This window comes from Panthera uncia (assembly GCF_023721935.1).
Source record: "Panthera uncia isolate 11264 chromosome A1 unlocalized genomic scaffold, Puncia_PCG_1.0 HiC_scaffold_17, whole genome shotgun sequence".
NCBI lineage: Eukaryota > Metazoa > Chordata > Mammalia > Carnivora > Felidae > Panthera > Panthera uncia.
This window is the reverse complement of record NW_026057577.1, coordinates 20,968,205-20,988,116: the sequence shown is the minus strand read 5'-3', so window position 1 is coordinate 20,988,116 and position 19,912 is coordinate 20,968,205. Positions and strand designations below refer to the sequence as shown.

Genomic DNA, 19,912 nt, shown 5'->3' with positions numbered 1-19,912 from the left:
ATGATGACGGAGGGGCGCCTGGGTGGCTCGGTCGGTTAAGCGTCCGACTTCGGCTCAGGTCAAGATCTTGCAGTTCGTGAGTTTCAGCCCCACATTGGGCTCTGTGCTGACAGCTCTGAGCCTGGAGCCTGCTTCGGATTCTGTGTCTCCCTCTCTCTGCTCCGCCCCCGCTCATGCTCACGCTGTCTCTCTCTTTCTTTCTCTCTCTCAGAAATAAACATTAAAAAAAAACTAAAAAATAAAAAAAGAATGACGACAGAACAGATTGTTTTGGAGCACAGTCTTTAGAGCTAGGGTGCATGGACCAGAGCCAACACCAATCTTCTCTGTGCCTCAGTTTCCCTATCGGTAAAACGGTGGTGTAGTGGCACCGCCTTCAAAGATAATCGGAGAGTAAAGCAATTACTTCATGTGGCATATAAGAGAGTGCTCTGCATTTCATAAGGTGTGAGTCAACATAAGCTCCTGTCATTGATTTAGCATTGTAAACGCTGAACGTGCGAGATGCCAGTGTTCTAAAGGGTCCACCTCAGGTCAGGTCGGGTGGCAACACAGACACACAAACAAACCTGCCATTCTGCTGAAGCCTGCTCTTTTATTAAATGTTTGGGAAATGAAGATACTGCTACAGAATAGGTTTAATATTCTGTGTATAATATGTATAACTGAGCAGAGAGGCAGGAGACACAGAGGAGCAAAAAACCACAGTGAACAATAATTGAGATCAGCCCTTTGTCTGTTATGAATTATGCCAAAGTGAAGCTGTGATTCAATGCCCACAGATTGGACTGCATTGTGATCTAGTAAGAGAATTAACAAAGAACGGAATAGTAGCCTGAGAATATTTTATAAAGTCACCTGGCCAGCCAGTCCTTCACCTACCTGATGAAACAGTAAAATGGCAGGATTTACCATATCCCACCTCGCTGAAAGCTTGCAAAAAATCTAGTGACGGCGTGTGCACACACACATACACACAAGTGCCATATGGTGCAGAAAGAAAATGTAAGCATGGAAATCAAGGAACAGCAAAGTGAGGCTGGTTTGAATCCTACCTCTGCCACCTACTTGCTGTCTACCCTTAGGTCAGTTATTCTTTGTTCCCCAGTGTCGGCCTCTGTAAAATGGGGATGATGTTAGCACGTGCTTCAGAGAGTTATTGCAAGGACTCAGTGAGATAGTGCATAATAAACTCAGATTTCTAGCGCCGAGCTTGCCCCAAACATCTGTCAGTACTATTGATTTATTTTTCTTTTTATTTTTTTACTGCTATAGTTTGCTAAGCACTAGCTGGACAGCTCCCTCCCTCTTCCTCACTCAGGGTCCCCCTCTCTCTTTCCCAATGTTTCGTACACAACTAATACATACATGTGTAGCTACATGGCGAATCCATGTTCATTTTATAAAATACATACAAAGTGAAAAAAATTAAAGGCCATTCAAAATTAAAGGCTATTCAAGAATAGCCACTATCTTGCTGGGTATCATTCTGGTCTTTGTCTGTGTAAATCCACTATATCTTTGTAGGTGTAAATGTCTGTGTGTATGTAACTATCTCATCATATATACAGGATCTTACTACACATTCTGTCCAGTAGAACTCTTCCTGCTCAGCAGTACATCATGTCAGGAAATATAAAACGCGCATTATCATTTGAAATTACTCGGTGGTATTCTGTTCTAAGTAAATTCCATAATTTATTTTGTTTTCCTAATTTATTTAGACATCCCCCCTCTTGCTGGAAATTTGAGGTGTAATCAGATTTTCTCGGTTATAATCTCTGCTTGTATCAATATCCTTTTATCGACCAACTTGGATGCTTTGACAGACATTCTTACTGTGACAGAGGGCAGGGTTTTTCTCAGCAACAGATACTACCAGTGGCCCTGTTCATGGGACTTAACATTTGTGTAAAACATAAATGACACCTGGAATTCTGAAGAAGTCACCGATTTTGACATAATGCTACCTAGGGTGTAACTTCATACCTGGGCACTTGGCTGGCTAAGTTGGTACAGCATTCAGCTCTTGATCTCAGGGTCATGAGTTCGAGCCTCAAGCTGGGCACAGAGATTACTTTAAAAAAGAAAAGAAAAAAGAAAAACAACTTCATACTTAAATATGACCCAGCAGCAAACAACATAAAGAGTAAGTTGAGCAAATTTATATGACTCATGGTCTGGATTCTGCACATTAACTATAAATATATATTTATATATATACATTTATAAGCATACATATATATGTATATATTATATGTATACATACAATACATACACATATATATTATATACATATATATATACATTTATAAACACATATATATCTATAGCTAATAATGTGCAGAGTCCAGATTTTGGGTGATAATATATATATAAAAAGGCCTGAAAATTTTTCAAGAATATAGAAAATCACCAGCGCCTGGGTGATTTTGTCAATTAAGCAGCTGACTCTTGATTTTTGGCTCAGGTCATGATCTCACAGTCGTGGAATCGAGCCCCATGTTGGACTCCATGGTGAGCATGGAGCCTGCTTGGGATTCTTTCTCCTTCTCCCTCTACCCCTCCCCTGCCAACACTCGTTCTTATCTCTCTCTCTCTCTCTCTCTCTCTCTCTCTCTCTCCAAATAAATAAACATCTAAAAAAAAGAATATAGAAGATCAGAGCACAATCAGAAACTGAGAAACCGGGAACCAGCATTAGTAATAATAATCTTGCCTTTGTAATTTATCTTACACCAGACAGAGATAACTAGTGATTTGTAATTACCTCCTTCCACACCTGAGTCATTTCACTGGGTCATGTTAAGGGCCACATAGATAAGTAAAATTCTAAATTAATTTTCATAAAATGCATTCCGAATTCCCAAGCAGCAGAAATTGAGGAAAGTCTTTGCCAGTGAGGTCGGCTTGTCTGTGAACATCTGTTGCATATTTACTGAGAATTTCCTATGTTCCAACAAGGGAGGCCAGGCTTCCAGATCTGCTTCCAGGGAAAATCTGCAAGGGGAATCAGGTTGCTGCGATTCGAGCAAAATTGTTTAACGATCTGGATTTCTGCATGTCTTGCAATTTTAATATTTTTCGAGTATTTTACTGATAGGACACCTGAGCAAGAGGGGAGAGATGTGAGTCCTCTCCTCAGTTTGACCTCTGAATCACCTGGAGCGATCATTTAACCTCACTGAGCCTCCATAAAATTAGGATAATCGTACCTGATTTCTCCTTTCCACCTCACAGCGATCGATATTCCCAGTGTTTAGGCAAGAAAATGTTAATTAATAAGAGCTCTTTGAATTTTTCTGAAGCTGCTGAGATGTGTAAGGTAACATGACAACAGGTAGCAGGGTCAGCATCATTCACACTTGATCACTTAGGGATTTATGTGAAATTTTTTTATAATGCTGTATTTATATTCACAGACAAGTTGCCTCCTCATTACTGAGCTGAGGTTGACTTCTTTCAGCATCTCAGCACGATGGTAAGGTGGGTTGTCCCTGGAAACTGGTATGTTGGGCACTGTGGGTCGTTTAATATTGGCCCCAGGCAAACACTCAAGGAAAGGGTACCTTTCAGAAAAGCTCTTCCTTGCCTTTTACCATCTCTCCCCGCCACCAGTCTCCTCTGGTCACTCCCTGAAGCTTTTGCTGGCCCTTCCATTGCTCTATCCTCACCTTGCTTCCTCTGTCTCTTCCTCCTGCCCTTGACCATGGCCTTCCCTTTACTCCCCACTGTGCACCATCTACTCTCATATCCCCTGTCATGATGCTTTCACTCCCACCAATGTTTCTGTGGGAACTGCAGCCCTGGCCATTTGGAATGTGTGCTCAGCAGCCCACAGTGCTTCCATTTGGGGGCCAGCCCATGGCACCGCTAAGCCCCCGTACGTTTAGGAAACAAGATGGAAAACAGACTCAGCCTGCGTCTCTTGCCACTCCCACCCCTAACTGTGCTCAACCCCCCCTCCTCTGGACCCTTTGGGCACAGCCACTACTACATGGGGTAGTGAGGCAGGGGTATTTGGAGACATGTTTCAATGCCAATCTGAAGAAAAGCCACCTGACCTCATTACTGTCGTGCACCGACACCCATATGTAAGCATGACTTTTCCCAGAATGGATTATGGAGAACATTTCAGCAGGCATTCAGCAATTCCCCAACTGGGACAGCAACTCTGTTCCCCTCCTGTAGGAATTCTCCTCTCTGGTCTTTCAACAACCACAAAGTTTTGCCCACCCTTTTTTGGGGTTGACTCAGTCAAGAGGGCAACCCAATTAAAACGTCAGGGAGCACCCTAAGGAGGAGGTCCAAGGAGGGGCATCACTCAGTTCATGGAGTCACATGAGTCACATGAGTCTCACTCTGTGGGGGATCCCCAAAACCACCGTCAGGCTCCATGATTGAGTAGAAGGACTCACAGGAATCAGAAAAGCTCTTTTACTCATGGTTACAATTTATTACAGCAAAAGGACACCAACTAAAATCAGCAGAAGGAAAGGGTGCATGGACGGGGTGAAGTTCAGAAGAAACCAGGTGTGACTTCCCAGGTGTCCCCTCCCAGTAATGTCACACAAATCTGCTTAATTTTTCCAGCAACAATTTGTGACAACACATACCAAGCGTTATCAACCCAAGCCTTGGTGTCCAGGGTGTTTATTGGGGTCGGTCACATAGGCATTCAGCGCCTGCATGACTGACCTCAGCTGCTCATATTCCAGCCCCCACAGCGAACATAGGTGTTCAGCATAAATCACGCTGTTGGCATAAACTATTTCATTATACTCTTACCATATGGCCCAAGGCCTCAGGCAGACAAAGACACTCGTAAAAGGCAAAATATTGCCAGGACTCAGAGCTCATTTCTGAAGAGCCAATCTTGGAAACGGGTCTTTCAGGGGAACATGCACAATTTGAGCCACCCTGGCCTGCTGAGTTAACCCTTTCCTGTAGACGTCTCCCAGAGCCAAGATCCTGGAAGGCTTTGGCCACATGACAGCACTTTTTCTATCTCAGCTATTACCTTCCAGAAATAACATCCTCTGTACCTTCCCATGGGGTCGCTATTTAAAATGATAACCATCGTTTCAGAAACAGCAGGCCATCGACAGCAAGGACACTGTTCAAATTATTGTTTTTATCATCATCACTTTTGTCACGTTGAATTATCACCATAGTCACTATAATCCGGTGAGGCGGGGCCTGGGAATGAGCCCTTAATGCCGCCTTGTGATCTCAGCATGGGTCAGACGTGCCCGTTCCCAGTTTCCTGAAGAAGAAGACAGCTTGAGGGTAGTGTATCTCCATGCCATCCTGGCATTTAACCGTGACCTTGCTTTTCTCTTCTCTCTCCTCCCTTTTCCCCGGCAGTGGCTCAGAAACCCAGGCCCCCAGCATGAGAAGCGGACTCTGTTTGGAGACATGGTGTGCTTCTTGTTCATAACTCCACTGGCCACCATCTCGGGCTGGCTCTGCCTGCGGGGCGCTGTGGACCACCTGCACTTTAGCAGTCGGCTGGAGGCCGTCGGACTGATTGCACTCACTGTCGCACTCTTCACTATTTACCTCTTTTGGACACTAGTAAGTATGGTCCACCGTCCGGGGCGGGGGGGGGTGGGGGGGGAGGTCAGAGCAGCTGGAGCTGGCTGCCCCAAGGCTGGCACAGACTTCCCTCTTGTCCGTCACATGTCCTATCTGCCCCGTGGGAGACAGACCTGCAGATGCTGGTGAGAGAGTCTGATGGCGATTTATTACCATGTGTGTGCGCGCACGCGTGTGTGTGTGTGTGTGTGTGCGCGCGCATGCATAGGTGTGCTGCTGGGAAGAGCAGATCAAGTAAAGAAAAAGCCCCAGCTTCTGAGAGCCCATCAGTCAAACACACACACCCCAGACATTTCTCCCCTCCAGCGTTCTAGGACTCCAACCGTTATGAGGCATGGCGTTTCCTTTCTCTGGTTTACGTTCCTCACTTTTGCTGGGATTGTAGTGTATTATGAATGATGCATTCGGCCACCGTTGCTGTCACTGCCTGCGCACATCATGAATCCTCCTGCTGGTTATTTTCTTCTTACTTCCTGACGCAGCCTCAAGTCTTTGTTGGACGTGGGGCTGCACTTTGCCTGATGATTATTCTCTGTGTCGGGATATTGACTCTGCTGCCCATAAAAACACTCATTTATCTAGCTGAGAAGCCGCCACCAAAGAAAACCAGTTCCCAATAAGTGTGCCTGCTGTACATGAGGAAGAATTCTTAAACATCTCTGTTCTTTCCGTTCACTGAACTCATGAAGTGAGTTGATGGCTTGGGCACCAGTTGGCACGGCATTGATCTCACGCTTTATGTTTCCCTCTGGGACCCGCAGCGAAGAGCGTCACTAGCCTCTACAACAGTTTCAGAAACCAGGCCCCCTGCTTCCTGGCATTACTCTCCTGTGCCTGCTCATTTCCAATCTGAACACGTTCCACTGTTAATATGTTTTTCCTGTCTAGAGTGTACCACTCTCATATCCCGTAGCACAGTGTGTCAGCATGTGGAAGCTTCTAGCGCTTGCTCACACTTGCTCCTTTGCTCTGCCTTCCAAACCCGGCCCCACCAGCTCTCCCACTCCCAATACGAAAGAGGAAAAGAAGGGTGGAGGAGGAAGAAAGGAAAGGAAAGGAAAAGTTTTCCTAGGGGAATGCGGATGCGACCCATCTTAGATGAAAGAGGGGATTGGGTGGGAAAGGTACCTAGCATGGGCTCTTTCAGGAGAATGAGAACATATTCTATTCCAGAAATGCTTCCAAGAGGCAGTGCTGCATGGTAAGAGCACATATGCATTTAGAATCCAAAGGCCCTGTGGTGGGACCCAAGATTTACATCCTAATAGCTGTGTAACTCTGAACAGAGTACTTAACCTCTCTGACCAGCCTTCCCCTTACGCAAAAAAGTGGAGGAGCAGGCGACAGCCCCTGGGTCCCGCTGCTGTGACGATTAGGCGCGGAACATTTATCAGAGCGCCCAGAACAGGCACGGGGCTTTCTTCCTCTGCATGCCCAGCCATCTACAAGATGCAAAGCGGTTGGAGGGAAGGAAAGGCTTTCTCCCCTTTTGACTGGTGCGGAAACCGCGACGCCCCGCGACAGTACTTACTGAATCTAGACTAACTCCCTCCCTGATAAATGCTGCACCCAGCAGCCCTGGCAGGAGCCGTAAGTCAGGAGCTGACAGCACGTGGAAAGTGCCCTCCGGCAGAAACCCATTGTAAACAAGCTGTCAGGCTTCGGGAGAATATGCTGTGAAAATGTCTTAGGTAAACAAACACGGTGTCAGTCCCAGCCCGGCTGCTCGGAGGAGCCTTCCTGAAAGGGCCTCGCAGGCGCAGCGAAGGGGGACACAGCCTCCCCACCATCTCAGACTCAGCCGGCCTGCCTCTGCAGTCTGTGCGCAGATCTGGCGCAACTCAGGGGAGCTGGGCCTTCTGGAAGCTGCCGTGCGGAAACCCGTACCAGGGACCCCGGAGTCCAGGGTGCCAGCCATCTCCGCCGAGATCCTGGGGAGAGGTGCCCCAGAAACATCACTGTCCACATCACAAACCACTTGAGCTCCATGCACAGTCAAAAGCTGGATGAGAGCTCAGTCCGCGCTCAGCGTTAGGAAGACATCCAGGGTGGCACTTATAATTAGCCCCCGTTGAGAGGTGGGGAGCAGGGGGGCGGGGGGGGGGGCGGTGCTGTGACCCGGGGTAAGCCCCTCAGCTCACCGCGTCCCTGATGGAACCAGCACTCAGCACAGAAACCGGTTAAGGCACAGAATGGAATGAATGAGTGATCTGTCTCCTCTGGCTTGCTCCCAGCCCGATGAGGTAGTCATTTGAATTCTCCTTATAACACGGGGAAACCTTCCGTAGGACATTGTCCAACAAGGGTCACTGCCGGCTGACTGAGCCGCAGCCCAAATAGCCCACGGTAGCCTCAGGGGGTTGAATGTGACCCCGTGCCCAGTCCTGCTCCGCATCCCATTTGCTCACACAGCCCACCTCCGCGGTACAGCCAGAGTTCAGGGAGCCACAGTCCGTTTCTGGGAAGGTGACTTACAAGGCCCTGGCCCCATGAGCAAGCCTCAATCACGCCAAAACCTCTGGAGAGAAAGGGCAGAATAAAAAATCCGTAACGAGATTTCCCAAACCCTGCCGTGACGTTACAGTAGACCTTAGGTAACAGCCTGTCCCCTCCCTGACAGGGAGAGGTGGATGCTGATGTATTCTAGCCCTCCTTGCCCAGTCTGTGACCACAGCTCTTCGCAGGATCTGGTCCACAACAGGTTAATAAATACCCTTTGGACAAAGAAATGAATACACCTTAAGAAACCCACCCCAAAAGGAACAGTATTTTTAGAATAGTGGCCCTGTGCTCTTGCTTCCTCCTTTCTCCTTAAAACCTCAGACATTTGGGCCGCCTGGGTGGCTCAGTTGGTTAAGCATCCGACTTACGATGTAGGCTCAGGTTATGATCTCGCAGTTCGTGGGACGGAGCCCCCAGTCAGGCTCCATGCTGACAGGGCAGAGCCTGCTTGGGATTTTCTCTCTCTCAAAATAAAATATTAAAAACTCACACATTTAAGAAATATCTAAATGAAGTTCCTAACGTTACAGTTGCCACAGCTTCTTTTTGGTTTGTGTTGTTTATTTTTCCGTCACTGCCTGTTTTTTTTCTCTAAATCAAACCTCCCTTCTTCCTATTCTGCCCCACTGCAGGGAGGGGGCATCTTGGAGCTCCTGGTCCAGGCTCAGCATGAACCCAGGGCAAGCGCAAACCCAACGCCCCGTCTGCATCATGCCCCAATCTACTTTACTGTCCCCCGATAAGAAGTCATTTTTATATGATGCTTTCTTCTTATTGATTGAATTTGCCTGCAGACTGTGATGGTTAACGGCAATGAAGATCGATTAATGCATAATAAGATCTCATTTGTTTGTCTCAACAAGCGGGCTGATTTTTGTACCTCCTGGCCAAGGCACCAGGAGAACTGCTAAGTTGTTGACTCCTGGGTCGCCTGAAGCAGTGCTTCTCAGGCTGGAATGTATCTGTGAATCACCTAGGGATCTTGTTAAAATGCACGCTCTGATTCCTTAGGTCTGGGTGGAACCCAAAATTCTGATGTTCTAACAAGCTCCCAGGTGATGCAACCTGCTGCTGACCCCCTGCCACGCTGAGAGCAAGGGAAACAGCCCTGTTTTTCTCTTTTTCCCCCAGTTCCCCTGTGTCTAAGAAGGAGCGTCACAAAACTGTCTTCCTTTCCATATTTAACACATCAAAAATAACAGGCCGAGAACACTAGCGCACGTGAGGCACTGTGCTAAGTGCTTTCTGTACCACCATTCACATTTTGCAGCTGAGGAAACTCAAGCTTGGGGATGGTAAGCAACCCTCCCAAACGTGGAGCCGCTAGGCAGAGGATGGGATTCAAGCCTGGGGTGCCTGGCCCGAGAGCCCAGGGTCTGCTCCCAGCATCAGAAAAGGAGCTATCTGCAGACGCCCACAGCTATTTCTCTGCTTACTGAGGTCCAGTATGCACGGCTCTTTAACATATAGAAGGGTCTCTTTTGTTTTTTAAGTTTATTTATTTTTGAGAGAGACAGGGACAGCATAAGCAGGGGAGGAACAGAGAGAGAAACAGAGAGAGAGAGAGAGAGAGAGAGAGAGAGAGAGAGAATCCCAAGCAGGCTCCCTGCCATCAGCACAGAGCCCGACATGGGGCTTGAACTCACGAACCCATGGGTCGAAACCAAGACTCGGATGTTTAACTGACTAAGCCACCCAGGCACCCCGGGTCTCTTTTTTGTTTATTTATTTTGAGGGAGAGAGAGTGTGTGTGAGGGCGAGTGTGCATGTGAGAATGAGCGGGGGAGGGGCAGAGAGGGAGAGAGAATCTCACTGCCCCCCTACCTGCTCCCACCCCGACGTCAGACTCACAAACCGTGAGATCATGACCCGAGCCAAAATCACTAGTAGGACACACAGCAGACTGAGCCACCCAGGCACCCCCAGAAGAAGGGTCTCTTGATTGGAAACCCAGCTTTACTATAGTATTTCCAGATTCCCGACTTCCAGGACTGCCAAAGCTCTTTGTTAAGTACTTGTCTGCATTCTCCTCTTTGCTCTTAGCCCCGAGCAGCGGGCTTTCCAGCCTACCTCTCTCACATTCATGAGTAGCACCAAGCAGTAGCAGGACAGAATAGTTACATGAGAATCAAGCTTAAGGAAAAAAAAAACAAAAAACCTGATCCACTTTGGCATGTTCAGGGCCTTTTGGAGAAAAGCACATCTGTGTGAGTTGAGAAGCTTATATTTTCATATCCAAATCTCACTGGCACTCAGCCTGTGGCATCTGCTTTCTAGCCTCAGAAATTTGAGCTAGCAGCCGTGAATTTCATGATCCTGCCAGACGACTGGTAAGCCCTTTCTGATCAAGGGCCTGTGCTCTCCTCTGCTTGAGAAACACTGAGGTCCAACCACAGGTCAGCCCTCTCTCTGATGACCACGGATCCTGTGCCGGGATCATCCCAATCCGCCCACCCCAGATTATTAAACAGCCCATACCGGGTAATTTGTCAGCCTAAGCTCACGGGCATCTTCCTTCCCAGCACCTACCTCATCATCTGGATGCTCTCAAACTGGAACCTACCCCCAGTGTTAAAGACAGTTTATGCATCTTCAAAAGTACAGACTCTGAACTGCCTGGGCAGTCCATCAAGGCTGTAAGCTAGCCTTCTCCAAAACAAACCACAGATGTGTCTCATTCCAGTGTATTTACATGGGAAGCAAGTACTTTTCGGCGGAGTTATGCCACAATTGGCCATCAGTTGACTGCTTATAATGTTGTGTATTCTATAAGAGAGGCTTGAATCTGAAGCAGTGTTGCAATCAGAAAGCATAGGATATTTATTCACTCAGCAAACTCTACTGAGCAACTTCCTAAGTGCCAGGCACGTGCTAGGTGCTGGGCTTACACAGGCGAATACAACTCAAACCATGCTCTCAAGATGCTTCTGGAGCAGGGAGACAGAGAAACAAATACACTAAGGTACAGAGCACTCGATGCAGTGTTGAGGTAGGCACAAGGCATTGCAGATGCCCACGGAAGTTGAACCTACCCCAGGCTCTGGCTCAAGAAGAATTTATCAAGGGACCTGGTGCCCATGCCAAAGCATCCCCACTGGAAGCCATAGAACACCGTAGCTACAGGCAGTTGGAGTTCACCCATCAGGGCCAACTAGTACAGTTGTACAGGTTGTGCATGGCACAATTCGAAGGGTACATTTGCTATCATAAAGTCTGAATATTGAACTGTGCAGAGTCCAACCTGCAGGAGGATACATGAGCATCCCTCTCATTTAACCTGAAGACCAGAAAGACACATTGCCATATCCCACACCTCGGGGAGGGCTAGCACTATACCCTCTCTGCCCAACTGCTTGTGGCTAAATTGCTTCACAACTGACGCTTTGGGGCCCAAACACTACAACCCCAAAACTAAATCCAGACTCCAAAGGAACCTCATTTCCTCTTCATATCCTAATTTTATCCAGTATTATGGGGAATGGAGGAAGCCACCCTGGGAGCCCTGCGTGTGCCCACACATGGGTTTTCTCTGGTTGGTCCCAATCTCCCAACCCTCAGCCGCTTGCAAGAGCCGTTTTGCCCATGCGGCCCGCCCCGCTGTACCACCGCCAGCCGTTCAGAGCTGTTGTAAACGACGTTCTCTGTTCCTTGGTTTGATTCTCGGCTTCTGCTTACCTGAAACCTTCCCGTATTTTTTTCCTCTCCTGACCCCAGGTGTCATTTCGATACCACTGTCGATTGTACAACGAATGGCGTCGGACCAATCAGAGAGTGATTCTCCTCATTCCAAAGTCTGTCAGCGTACCTTCTAACCAGCAGTCCCTGCTGGGCCCCCATTCTGTCAAGAGGAACTCAAAGGAGACCATTGTTTGAGGCTTGTGTGGTTGGTCGGTTGGCTCGTTGTTTGGGGTTTTGGAAGTCTCCGCACTGGGGCCATGCACTGAGCCACTCCCGAACCCCTCCTTAAGCCGTGGGTCTCAGAACACCCTGAGCCTTGTGAGCACATCGCCCCAGCAACGGACTCGGCCGGAAGAGAGCAGATGCTGTTTGACTTCAAATCATGGATGCTGCAATCACGTGATACTTGCTCAGCTGCCAAACATGCTTATTTAGCAGATACTATGTGGGATTTTCTGAACACCTCTTTAACATATGAGGAAGGTTGTCCTGGTAAAGATGCAATTCAATGCTTCCTTTTTTATTACTATTTCAAATATATATATATATATATATTTTTTTAAGTATATATATTAAAGTCAGATGATAATTACAGTCGAAAAAGCCAACGTTACAACTGGTTTCTTGGTTTGGATGAGGTTGGTTTGGGTTAGTTTATGCGTTTCCCAGTTTCTACTGTAGATTCTTTGGGGGTAATTTGATAACTTGAGTGGTCTTTTTCATTGCCTTCTCTCTCACTCAAGAGGACAGCGTAATGGCTACAGAACAAGGCATATTTGGAGGATGTTTTGTACTAAACTTCATTTATTCCGTTTTTAAAGGGGAAAACAGGTGTGGCAACTCTCCCTACAGTGAACTGTTTATTTAAATTTCATTAAGGAGGGAAAGAAAATTACGGCGAGAAGCAGGCTCCTTTCGAATTGTTTGATACTGCCAGCTGATAAAAGCTATTTTCTAATAATAAATATCCAGTGTGTGAAAGACAAACCCCGCTGATTGCAACATTCTTTTTTTAAATTATAAAACCTGTGAAGTTTCCCCAAAGTAGGTTTTAAAAAGAAAAGAAAAAAAAAAAAAGACAAGCAAAAAGGTTGGTGTTCTTACTCCCATCTCGTTTAGTGCATGTCTTAATTCTGCCTTCACAAGGAACTGGTGGATCATTAGACATTTCTAGGAACCCTGGACCTGTTTTGCATATCAATTAGCATTCCCATTGCTCTATTGAATTTCTAGCTTGACAGGTAGATGTGGCAAAAAACCTGTCCTAGCAGCCTAAGGCCCCTTTGTCTGATTTTTTAAAAAACGCATCCCACACAGTGCCTTCCCCCAACCATGAGCCAATTCAGTCACAGGCTGAAACAGACCTTTGCTAAGGACTTCCTGTCCCTGTTTTATCCACCACTGTGTAAAGGCTCTAAACTGCACCCTGCATTTGTAGCCACTGAAACCACGGGGCACATGTGTCGTCTGAGGAAAGCCCTTGCTGGCGCTGGCTCCCCCATCCGCCTGCCTGCCGCCTACCCACACGCCCAGGAGGAGAAGGCGGAGCCCAGCGTTGGGGAATGCTTAAAATATGGATTTCTAGAACATGACCCACATTCTGAATATCGCTCCAGCTTCTGCCTTATGCTCCCCAAGTGGGAGAGCGGAAAAGTGCAAAGGAACAGGCGGCCAGGAGGGGAACGATTTTTGTGTGCAGATCGATCAAGCGGATGCAGGTGTCACCTTTGTCTGCCGAGCCCCCCCACCCTCCCCTTCACAGACTGCTCCCCGAGCTGCCTGGGGAGGGAAACAGCTGTACCGCTCTCCGCTGCAAAACTCAGATGTGCTTTATGGCTGATGACAATAGATTTCCTCCCCACCACGCTCCCCTTCGACACTCCGTTCCAGTAATCTACGCCTCAGCCCTTCTGTTTGTTCGGCCCTGCTCACCCCTCCAGGCTGTCATTAGCTGCACCGCCATCAACCGTTTCTTAATTGACCTTTTTAAAATGCTGGACACCACTGGCTGCATGCAGCTGTCACACATTAAATTTCCAGAGCCAAGAGTCCAACTTGGTAGCTTGTGAACTACAGCCCTGTAATAGATTGGATAAATAACATCCACCCAGCCCTGGTCCCTGAGCTGTCAGGTTAACCAGCGACACCTCTCATTTGAATGGCATAAGCAGTCATGAGAGGACCAGCCCCTTTCTCCTCCCGGCTCCTTCCATGAATTAAGGAAGTGAGAGACTCCTGGGATCATTTCCTGTTGAGGTTGGCTGCAGGGAGTCCCTGCCATCTTGGTTCATGAGATGAGATACATTGACTCAAAATATCAAAGGCAGACAGGTGCCCAGCAGTTCGCTGAGGCCCCTGCACTGGGAAGGTTGGCACATTGGTACTGGGTCTGTGCTACACGCCTTTCCCCCATACTTGCATCCCCACCCGGGTAAATAAAGCCGAGTCCAAATGCAAGGAGTAGATTGCTTGCAGGGTGGTGGGCAGGACACTCCTGGGAGCCCAGAGTAGCATCAGTGCCTCGCTTCCTGGGCGAGGAGCTTGGGTCCTCCTCAGGAGAGAGACTCTGAGCTCTAGCAGCCCAGCACCCATCTGAGATCCTCAAAGTTCTTGATCCACTCTTGACCCTTTATGACATCATTCAAGGTTAGAGAGCATAAGGAACTGCAGCCCGTGCACAAGGCACCAGCCAAGAGGCCGGGGACAGGTGGGGACTGCCGTCCAGGCTCTGTGTCTGTCACCAAGCCAAGTTGCACCTGCCTGGAAAAAGGGGCGCAGAGGTGCTGCACAGGTCACTGCCAGCCTTGAACTCTTGCTTTGCTTCTTTCTTTTTGAAAAGTCAAGAATGAAGCAGGGGAAAGAATGAGAAGGGGCAAGTAAAGGATCCTGGGTATTCACAGCTTCCCTTCCTTCAACTTCTTCAACAGCCCTCTATTCTCCCTCTTTGCTGTACCCTGTCCTAACCATATGTCTTAAGGATATAGGGTAGAGACAAATGTGTGTCACAGTGAAGCCAGAGGGGAAAGGGACAGCTGAGACAAATCCAGTGCATTCTTGCCTGCCCCAGGTGTGTGTGTGTGTGTGTGTACATGCTTCTGCATGTTCACATCTGGGGAATACAGAGAACGGGGAATACAGAGAACACGGAATGTTCACACAAATTCTACAGCTCAGACTACTGAGCAGAAGCTCAGACGAGCTAGAAAATCCAATAGAGGGAAAAAATAAATGACATGACTTAGAAGTTACTTGTATTTGTCTTCCGTGGCCTGGTCTCCCTTTCCTGTGCCACAGTGCCATGGACTGTCACTTACAGCTGGACTGAAGCCACAGTTACTTCATCTTTAGTGAAAGTGACTCATCTGAGGGCGTAGAGGAGCCACGGAGAAAAGGAAAGAGAAAAAGCAGCCTGCTGACCTGCACTTGGGCCACTGGCCAACTGGAGGCTCCACTTTCTCCCCAGGCAAAAACTTTGTCCTCAGTCTCTCTCACCAGGGAGAATCCCAAGGCAGAAAGAATCTGAGGACAAAAGATACCTGCGAAAGGAAATTGGCACATGCTTCCTTTCCTCCTTGATTTATAATGTTCCCAGAAGCTACCCGAAGTCAGCCACACAGCTCTAAGACCTAAAGCTGGATGAGAGATGCAGGTGGTGATTCCGAAGCCATTAATGGGACAAGAGGTGGGCTTGTGGGTAAGTACAGAGTTCAGGATTATTTCTGGACCAGATGTCGGGACATGGATGCACCTGGCTGGACGCCATCCCTCCTGGCCAAGCACGTGGAGGGTCTATGGTCTGGCAGGCTGCCGCGAGAGACCTGGGACTGTGGAGGCTGGAGTCACAAGAAATGTGTACTCCAAGGCCATGCCTGGGCAAATGCATGCTCTCTGCAAAATGGGTCAGTTCTGCAAAAATGCACGGGCCAGTATGTTCTATCGGCATCTAGTGCCTGGGATTTGGAGTTCTCAGTGTCTAGGGATTGGCTCTTTTCCCTTGTGTTTAGTTGTTGTGGGCTGATTCCAACTCTCTGCTTCCCAGGTCGATAGAGTGGGAGAGAACCAGCCATGAGTCAGGCAACCTGGCATTGAGCCTGGCTCTACTGTGTCCCTGCTGCTGACTGAACAAGTGACCCCACCTACCTGCGCCTCAGTCTTTTGCCTCCGTAAAATGGGGGCAATACCTACCTCAGACAATCCTTGTGAGATTGGTAGGGCTTAGCTCCCAATAGTTGATGAATGAATGGCAGTACCCCTTCTGCCCCCTTCAGTCCATTCACTGTGGCTGATGTGTGGGTTATTCTGCCCTAGCTTGGGTTTTGCCAAACGACTTTAATAAATGATTTGAAGGACCATAAACAAATAGTTTAAAAATCCTTTTCAAAAAGAAGAGGGATTGCTTTTAAATGATCAAGAGATATTTACTGAGCACACTGTGCCTGGAATAAAAACTAAGAGACCCTTCTGGAGGCTGAAATTACTGACTTGATTGAGATCTTGGAATCATGTATAGATTTCAGTTACCCTTGCATTTCCTGACACTGGAGACTATGGCTAATTGAGAATTCATCACAGATGAAAAAAAAAAATTTTTTTTTGCTAGTTCTGGATCTAGTGCTACAGAGGAAAACAAATATAGTCTATCAGTTGTCTGTGTTCCCAGAAATGAGGAACTCATGAGTCACTGAGCTCATACATCTAGTGCCTTCGCAGAGACTCTGAATTCTGTGCACAAAGACAACACCAGATCAGCTTCAGAGCCCTGCTTCTTTTGAGAAACTCCTTTTCAGACACACTTTTCACCGACACCATCCACAGTTACCGTATTAAGGAAATGAATACATGAACCCTATCCAACGTTTTATTTTATCATATTTGTGAAGGCCAGATGCAAAGACCTGAGTTAATCATACATTTAGTCCCTGACAACTTCTGTCACCATCAGCCTAGACGGGTCCTTCTTCTGTTTTATTCTACAAGTATGTACCTAGAGCCAAACTCTTTGTGCCTAACAAACCACACCACAATTCAGCGCTCTAAGACCACTATTTCATTGCATTTCACCAATCCATGGGTTGGCGAGGGCTCAGCCAGGCGGTCTGTGGGCGGCGCCCCTGCCGGTTGCACTTGGATGTCTCAGTCAGATGGTCCAGGTGCTCCTTCCATGTGTAGCCTTGCCTCTTCACCTGGCATCTCAACTTCAAAGGCCCCTCTCTTTCCATGGCAGCTCAGGGCTCTAAGAGGGAAGAAGCTTCTGTCCTGCATAAGGCCTGGGCTTGGAAGTCCTGGAGCTGTCCCCTCCTTGAATTCTACTGGTCAAAGCAGCGACAAGCCCTGCCTGCTGACAGGAGGGGCAGAATCATTTGGGGCTGTCTTTGCATCTTTGCAGGTCTGCTACCAGACCCTTAGAACAGATGCAGAAGCGTAACCTGGGAATTTAGCTACTTGCCCAAGGTAACAGAGCTAGTAAGAGGCAGATCTGGGATTCAGACCCAGACTCTGGAGTCCATGCTGTCAACCACTATGCCATGATGCCTCTCAGCTTCTATTTTATGGCAGTTTCCCTTTCATTCCTGGTCTCCACTCTCATCTCTTCCCTTCCTTAGGCATCCAGTCAACAGAATATGCATAGAACTTTGTAAAACATACTGTTTTTTACTAGATGTCTTAATTTACAAAAAAAAAAAAGTGATTATGCTATAAATCTCATTCTTTACCCACCCCCACTCCCCACTTAATACTATGTTCTGAAGATCTGTGTTGCTTCATGCGTGCCTAGGTCACTGTTTCTAATGGTTGCTTGGGATTCCATTTCATTTTTCTATTCCCTTCATGTTACCACCAACTCCCTGACCCAGCCAACAGGGCCCTGAAACAGACACCCGGGTAGTCATCTCCTTCCAGTCCTGTTGGAAGATTCCTCTGGACTGGTATGCATGCATGGGAATGCCAGGTTCTAGGACACTGACATGGTTAATTTCACTATGTTTGAATTGTTCTCCAGAAGGAATACACCACTTAAGACACTACCCTGTAGCAGCTGAGTTTTGCAATTTCTCCGCTAGCTAGTCTTTACTTTTGGGCCAATCTGACCATACAAACCTGTGTCTCATTGCTTGTATATGTGCAAATGCACACTTTTAATTTTTCCTACCGGGTTGGTGATCTTCCCCTTTATATTTTCCCTAGTCAGTTCAATGTGCTTCCATTTGTCATTTGTTCAACTCTCTCTTAACTTTGCCTGTGCTATATATACTTTGTTAAACAGAAATTCTTAACTTGGACATAGCCAGATCTGGTTGTCATCATGTACTCTGTGCTATGAGTGGTCTTACTGAAATTTAAATGTCTTTTTTTCTTTTTAATTTTATATATAGAGAGATCATGAGTTGGGGACAGGGGCCGAGGAAGAGAGAGAGAATCTCAAGCAGGCTCCACACTCAGCACAGAGCCTGATGCAGTGCTCAATTCCATGACCCTGGGATCATGACCTGAGCCTAAATCAAGAGTCAGAAGCTCAACCGACTGAGTCACCCAGGTGCCTCAACAAGTCCTTTTTCATTATAAAATCACAAAGACAGTTTCCCAGATTTTCTGCCTTTATGGTTTCATGTATCACCCTTAGGCTTCTGAACTATCTGGAGTTTACCTCTGTGCATGATATGAGACAGGGATCCAGCTTTATCTCCCTAAGTTCCCCTCGCCTTCCACAAAACAATCTCCCCTTTTGTCATTCACTTGTGGTGTCATCTGTGTCATATACCCAGTTCCATGTCGACATGGGTCTGTTTCTGCAGTCTCAATCTGTGACTTTAGTCTACTGCTGTGGCCCTGCATTACCTCGCTGTTTTTCTCCCTATGGCTTCATCCTGAGCCTCGGCATCTAGTGGAATGAGCAACCCTATCCCCTGCCAATTTCACTCTACTTTTTTTTTTTTTTTCAAAACTGACTCAGTTATTTATAGACAAGCTTTTAATTCTTGTGCATAAATTTTAGAACAGTTTTGTTAACTCGTTTAAAAGGTCCTGATGGAATTTTGATTGGAATTGTAGTGAACTTATACATTAATTTCATGAAAATTGCCCTCTTTGCAATTTTTAGCAATCCCATATGATGAAAATAGCATAACACCACTTATTTAAGTGTTCTCGGTGTCCTGAAACAGAGTTGTAATCATTGTCAGTAAAATTCTTGTGTCCTTTGCTAGTTTCATTCTTAAACACCTTTAGTCGTATTGCTATTGTAAATGGTACCTTATTTTCTTTTTTTTTAATTTTGTAATGTTTTTATTTATTTTTGAGAGAGAGAGAGTGCGAGCAGCAGAGGGGCAGATAGAGAGGGAGACACAGCATCTGAAGCAGGTTCCAGGCTCTGAGCTGTCAGCACAGAGCCCGACACGGGGCTTGAACTCACGAACCGTGAGACCATGACCTGAGCCAAAGTTGGACACTTAACTGACTGAGCCACCCAGGCACAGTATCTTATTTCTATTTTGTATCTTTTTTTTTTTTTTTTAATTTTTTTTTTTTTCTTCAACGTTTTTTTTTTTATTTATTTTTGGGACAGAGAGAGACAGAGCATGAACGGGGGAGGGGCAGAGAGAGAGGGAGACACAGAATCGGAAACAGGCTCCAGGCTCCGAGCCATCAGCCCAGAGCCTGACGCGGGGCTCGAACTCACAGACCGCGAGATCGTGACCTGGCTGAAGTCGGACGCCCAACCGACTGCGCCACCCAGGCGCCCCTCTATTTTGTATCTTATTTTCCTATTTTCTATTCTCTTTTCTTGTTGGCTAGTATTATCCTTTACTAGCATCTTGGCTGACCCTGCTGTTAGTTCTTGAAGGTTGCTGATTCCCTTCTAAGTCTGCTCTTCCCTGGCCGGGTGCAGTGGCCAGGTCATCTCGGACCCTTCCATGGCAGTCGTGACAGCAGGCACACTGGCTGGATTCCAAGTCTTAATGAGGGGTCAGAGTTTCTCCACCAAAGATACTTGCTATACGTTTTTCTTCTATAATTTTGTTGAGTTTCTGTTTCCTATTTCTAGTATTTTGTGAATTTTTACATCATTATTTTAAATACCAAACTGAACTAGTAATAATAACTACGCCTGACTTTCTACTACCTTAATCTAAGT

General features: G+C 47.0%; 1 protein-coding gene and 1 long non-coding RNA gene across 6 annotated transcripts in view; one reads left to right on the top strand and one right to left on the bottom strand.

The window, feature by feature from the left end:
* The window catches only part of MARCHF3 (membrane associated ring-CH-type finger 3), a 154,947-nt gene extending 135,648 nt beyond the window's left edge, over nucleotides 1–19,299 (top strand). For all 3 annotated transcript variants that reach the window (XM_049648446.1, XM_049648447.1, XM_049648448.1), the window contains exons 4-5: nucleotides 5,368–5,577; nucleotides 11,815–19,299. In XM_049648446.1, coding sequence (XP_049504403.1) covers nucleotides 5,368–5,577; nucleotides 11,815–11,973 — 369 coding nt within the window. In that variant the 3' untranslated portion in view covers nucleotides 11,974–19,299. The remainder of the gene's footprint in view (nucleotides 1–5,367; nucleotides 5,578–11,814) is intronic.
* LOC125934855 (uncharacterized) overlaps nucleotides 1–19,912 on the bottom strand; it is a 79,836-nt gene that overhangs the window by 39,648 nt on the left and 20,276 nt on the right. For 2 of the 3 annotated variants that reach the window (XR_007461544.1, XR_007461545.1), the window contains exon 2: nucleotides 1,990–2,077. The exons of the other annotated variant lie outside the window; for it this stretch is intronic. This is a non-coding gene — a long non-coding RNA (uncharacterized LOC125934855). The remainder of the gene's footprint in view (nucleotides 1–1,989; nucleotides 2,078–19,912) is intronic. 3 annotated transcript variants of the gene reach the window in all.